This window comes from Larimichthys crocea, chromosome XXIII (assembly GCF_000972845.2).
Source record: "Larimichthys crocea isolate SSNF chromosome XXIII, L_crocea_2.0, whole genome shotgun sequence".
In the NCBI taxonomy this organism is placed as follows: domain Eukaryota; kingdom Metazoa; phylum Chordata; class Actinopteri; family Sciaenidae; genus Larimichthys; species Larimichthys crocea.
Genome location: NC_040033.1, coordinates 383942 through 389941, shown reverse-complemented (window position 1 = coordinate 389941; position 6000 = coordinate 383942). Strand labels below are relative to the sequence as shown.

General features: G+C 44.4%; 1 protein-coding gene across 1 annotated transcript in view; it reads right to left on the bottom strand.

Moving 5' to 3' along the window:
• The window catches only part of rps6ka3b (ribosomal protein S6 kinase, polypeptide 3b), a 37152-nt gene that overhangs the window by 27088 nt on the left and 4064 nt on the right, over positions 1 to 6000 (bottom strand). Inside the window, exon 2 of the mRNA XM_019263630.2 lies at positions 5416 to 5475. Coding sequence (XP_019119175.1) covers positions 5416 to 5475 — 60 coding nt within the window. The remainder of the gene's footprint in view (positions 1 to 5415; positions 5476 to 6000) is intronic.

The window sequence follows — 6000 nt, the reverse complement described above, 5'->3', positions numbered from 1 at the left end:
GTCTCTTTGACTCCTGCGATGACATTCCACGCCGCATCCTTTTTCTGGTGTCCTTATAAAAAGGACGTGAGGTGTCATCAATGATTACACCCTCACCTGTTGACTTCAGGTCGGCCCCGCCCATTATGACGTGTTCTTGAAATGAAACTCGATCCGCGGTGAACACAGAGTGATTTATTTTGAAAATCAACCGGGGTTTTATTTTGAATTTTGTAGCTGATTTCCTTCCCCGCACAGTCTGCTCTGTGCAGATTTATGCGTCCGGGAAAAGTAGAAGCTCTGCGTCTGTGTTGCGGAGGGCTGCCGGAGACTGTGTGAGCCGACACATTGACTAAAACTGAAACGTATCCCGCATGCAGTGTGTTTTAGGGGTAAACTTTAAAAGGAGCAGATCATGCAGCTGCAAACTTGTGATTCATTTTGTATCTGCAACATTTAGTTCCACACGTTTGAGGAGGTTTGAGAGTCGGTTTGTGTCGTCATAGTTTCTCTGACTGCATCAGGCGATCGGCTCTCGTGTTCGAGTGTCGAACATAAAAACAACTCGAAGTCAAATGTAGAGACAAATATTCAGATGTAACTCGAAACCTGATGTACGTGTTCGAGTGTGTCAGGGGTTAAGAGTCGGTGGTCAGCGTCTGTCTCTCCCACAGTGAATGAGTGACCTCATCCTGGGCCCAAACATGATACTGTCTATCCAAAACACACACACACACACACACACACACACACACACACACACACACACACACACACACGGCTGCAGATGTTGGTTGGTCCCTCAGAGAGCAGCGATGTTCGTAACGCTGTCTGGAAAACATTTTCTGCCTCGCTGGGGGGCATCAGTGTGTGTGTGTGTGTGTGTGTGTGTGTGTGTGTGTGTGTGACTCAACAATGAGCAGTGCAGTCAGAATGTGAAGGGAGTGTGTTGCCGTCAAACCAACTCGCAATCGTGGTGATAATTATGTGTGTGAGTGTGTTATCGACTCAACAATGAGCATCAGGCTCAAATGTGACTGTGATGATGTCGGTGTGTGTGTGTCTGTGTGTGTGTGTGTGTGTGTGTGTGTGTGTTGTTGTAACTCTAGCTTTGTGAGAAGAACTTCTTTAATGAGCCGTGAGGATTTAGACCTGGTTCTGAGGTGAAGGTTAGATTTAAAACAGGGCTGGGTTTACTGTAAGGCTAATTATTTACTAATTATTTTCATTGTAGATTAATCTGGACTTTGTTTTCAGTGATAAACGTCTGCTATAACTTCCAAAAACTCAAAAATATTCAGTTTATTATCGCGTATGACAAAGAAAAGCATCAAATCTTCACGTGTGAGCGGCTGGAACGAACGCGTGTTTGTGATTTTAGCATCAAACGTGACAGAATCTAATTAATTAAAACAATTATTTAATTATCGAAGCGTTTTTTTTATTGACGATGGACTTCTAGATGATTGAATGCATTCAGTTTTAACACCCGAGGCACACAGAGCGCAAAGAAACCGCCTCGTTACCCAAATTTAACCTGAGACAACACACACGCACACACACACACACACGTTTCACACTCACAGTGGAATATAGTCTAACTCACTCATTAACAGCTTTTTTTAATATATTCATCCTCACACATGACGTGACGTTTGTTCCGTTTTCACCTCGAGCTTCTTGCCTTGGAGCTTGGTGTGTGTGTGTGTGTGTGTGTGTGTGTGTGTGTGTATGCATATGTGTGTGTGAGTGTGTGTGCTGCAGACTCTGGAGAGTGAGGTAATGAGTGCTCAGCTCTTCTCAGACAGTAGATCCATAAGCCATCTCCTCTGCATTTAAAAATCGATGCGTGCAGCTGCCCTGCCCGCCTGCCGCCGACAACACACACACACACACACACACACACACAGTTTGCAACTAGAAAGACCATCTAAGTGAGATCGAAGTTGAATTCTGTTTGATTCAAACGGAGACGTCGGTGTATCGACAGATAACTGGACGAGTGATTCCCGAACACGCCGCGGCTCGGAAAGCCTTTCAGTGCAGTCGTGTCTTTGTTCGAGGCCTGTGTGATGCTTCCTCCTCAGCAGGGCCGACGTCGACCCATCACACTCCGTCATCGATTGAATCTTTTTAACAATGAGTGAAAAATCTGACAGCTGTCCGTCACTGTGACAGATCTCTTATCTTTTAGTGAGTATAACACATAACTGTGTTTTCAGGGACATATAATAAACCTTTTACATCTACATCAAGACATGATGCCACTGTCCCTTTAATCTCACGCGCATGAACTCGTCGTGTGTCTGAGGTTTCTTTAGAAAGTGATAAACGAGGTGGGAAAACAGAGGCTGATGAGGTGGAAGGATGAAGAACGAACACTGAGCAGCTGATGTCACAGAGGAAACAACAGGAGGCCGAAATCATCTGCTGCGTGAAATGTGGATTATGATGCTGCTTTAATCTAAAGCGACCTCTGCTCAAACCTCAGCTTGCTTCGCCTGAATAAAAACGTGCAGAATTCATAAATAAATCATCATAAACACAGTTCACAGTCGTGCTTTGAGCTGAACTGCTAACGAGCTCGCCATAAAAACACTACACCGTCAAAAAACTGGCAGCTGTGTGTGTTGCTGTAATAAATACGATAAAACTTGGTCTAATTTTATATTTAATATCACGGTGAATAGATGTAGGACTGTTTATTTCAAGGTTGGCGTTTTATTCCACATTTTAAAATGTCTGTAGTCCCTTTAAATATTAGTGTTTCAGTCTCTAATATAAAATACTTCTTTATTCTGTATGATTCCCTTTAAAATGGTGTATAAATAAAGGCCTTAAAGTATGACTGTGTTTTACTGTATACAATAAAACACAGTACATACTTCATGGCATATTTTACGGTCTTCTACCGTCATGGTTTGGCAGTTTTTTACAGTGCAGCATGGCGATGTTCAATGTTTACCATGGTCACAATCTCAGTTTCAATTAGCACTCATCATGCAGGACTATGAACCAAAACAACCAGTAAAAAAGTTACGAGATCAGCAAAGTTATTAGAACTATAGAAGACACTACAGGAGCATCAGGACCTTCAGGACCAGGCCCCAAAACGTTTTTTGCCCCAGAGCCACCATGGAAATGCCCCCGTCCACCCGTCCACCCATCCACCATCACTTCACACTGAAGTACTAAGAACGGGGCAGTTTTCAACCTCGTGAGGAATGTGCAATACATCTATACATCTCTACATAAGAACAGTGTGCAGCTTTGAGGGTACACACTGGACCTTCAAGAGTTGGACGTCAAACTCAACCTCATGGCGGCTCCATAGGGAATCATCAAAGCTGTCTGCGGGGGTCATCCTCTGAGGATGATGAACGTCCATCGAAATCCAGTCTGGGCCGAAGCACGTGGCTTAAAATAAACATAACTCGTGTAGCAGAAATGTTTTTCCCCTGAGTAATGAGATCATGATTTGACCTTGTGGGAAGCCCTTCCACCCCCGTCAGGTTGGGAACCACGGTGGTGTTGGTGGAAAGGAGATGACGACAGACTGGAAAGCACCTCATTTACTTCAGTAACTCCACACCGTATCTGTTCAGGTGAGGTACATTATTAACAAGAAACAAGCTGCTGGTCTAGACGAGTCTGTGTGATGCAAATGTCACCAATAATATTCAAATGTCAAACAAATTTCGATTAATCTTTCAGCCACGGCATCAAACTAAACGACAGCTGCTTCAGTTACTTTCTCATAAACTGAGATCGGCTGTTTACGTAAGGCAGCTTCATGCTTCATCAAAAACCACGTCCTCGAGTTCTGGTTTGATAAGCAGGTGGTGACAAATCCACCGCTTCACGTCAAAAAAATGTAATTTGGTTCAGACTTCTGTCAGAGATATGAGATTATCAGACCACACGCTGAGTCATCGTCTGTTCACCTCTGACTGAGAGCTTCTTTTTTATCTGAACACCACAGAGAGATGTCGGGTAGACTTAAGGCCCAGCTCTGTACTTATACCGTATCTCTGAGCGGGATCCGCTGTATGCTCAAAACACAGAATCAACTACAAACACGGGTTCTCATAGGTTCTCGATGGCACGGTAAGTTATGACAGTTAGTATACAACATAAAAACTGTCACGTCGGAGTCTCATGTTGGATTCAAGTTGTGTCTCTTGCTCTGGTTTTCTTCTTTCAGTCACTCGGCAGACTGAACCGTTTCATACTGACGCAGGGTTCAGTTCATCTGAGTGAGCGGCGGCTCGTTGTTTTCTTGATTGTTTCACAGCGGCTGAGTTCAACACAAATAGACACGCCGCTGCACAACCCTGCACACGATCCTGTCTGCTTCCCAAAAGTGTCTTCTCTCAGTGTAAACTGAATATTTTTTGGACTTGGCAGAGACTCGCAATCTTTTTGTTCAATTTTTGTTCGAAATGAAAAATATTCATCGATTGCAGCCTTCAAACTTTTCCCCAAATCATCCACGAAATAATCAGAATAAACATTTAAAGCCAACAGCAGATCACACAGCTGCAAAACTGTGATTTATTATTTATTTATTTTGCATGCACAACATTTAGTTTTGAAGAGATGTTCGATGTGGTTGAGCGACATGGACGGTGAATGAGAGTAAGCGAGCGCAGCCTCGATAAAGCCTGCAAAATAAGTCATTTCCTGATTGTTTCAAAGCGGTTACGTTCAGCACAAACAGATAACCCTGCAGCGCTCGACCCTGTCTGACGGAAAAAGACGCTGCACCAAAGATACGGAGATAAGATAGCATGAAAACAAAGCGTCTGACCATGTTCAGCAGTAACACAACCAGAGGAAAACAAGAAATATGTGAGAGCTTCATGAGCAGCCACTGCAAAACTGTTTCCATATCAAAATAAAGTTTGAAACCGGGACTCAGGAGGAGGAACGAGGGTTTACCTGAAGAGTAAATCAACAAGATATGGTATAGAATAAATGATGGTATCGAACGCGGCGCAGGATCCGAGGGAGGGCATTAAGATGACTCACTACTTTAATAGTGAGCCACGCTGTGCTTCGCTTTTATACCAGCAATTATCCTGCAGGTGTAGGCGTCAGTTTTCTCAAACAGTGGAAAGACTGAGCTTTGTGTGAACACAACACAAGGTCGCCACACATGTGAATGAACAAAAAGACCGGAAGGGATGTTTACTCGTCAATAGCAGCCAGTCAGACTCATGACTGTTTGATTGTAGCTGACAAACACACACACACACACACACACACACACACACAGACAGCTGCCATCGCTGACTTCAGAGTGTCGTGCTGTTGTCAGTACAAACAGAGCCGCCGCTCGCCGTGTTTACATCTGAAGCCGCTGAATGTCAGGCAGGACTAACGGAAACCAGCCAAACACAATCTGGAGCCGACGTGAGCGGGAGGCGGACTTACGTTGCAGACAGGCATGGAGTCGTCCTCGCCCACCGAGTCCTCGGGATCATGATGAGCATCCTGTAATCACACACACACAAACAGAGATCGAGTTAACACACACACACACACCTGAAGCACAGTGGTGACACAGTAATTAGCCCTTTTGCTGCCTGTGTAATCCTGCCAGGCGGCTGCAACGTCACCGCTTCAGGTCGAAACACGTTCACCTGCCGTCATGACTCATGACTGAAAACACCTCCAGCGTCACTGCAGGTACTTACCGTACAGGTCATGCACGACTAACATATTATATTTAATAGTGCAATTAGGTGCAGTTCCTCTAACGTCCACCTGAGGCTGGCTCCAGAAGTGAGTCAGTCTCCATAAGTCCCCATGTCCAACTTCACAGCAGAAATAAACATGTTTACAGCCTGGTACAAAAAACAGTTTTGGTCTCTGTAGCTAATTTCCCCGTTCATGACAACTGTACTGAGGGTGAATTTATATACAACTCACCTGTTCACATTATATTAAGGCTTAAAGTTATGCAGGATTAAGAGCGTGGACGCTTTGATTGACAGGTGGGTGTCGTTACAGATGGCT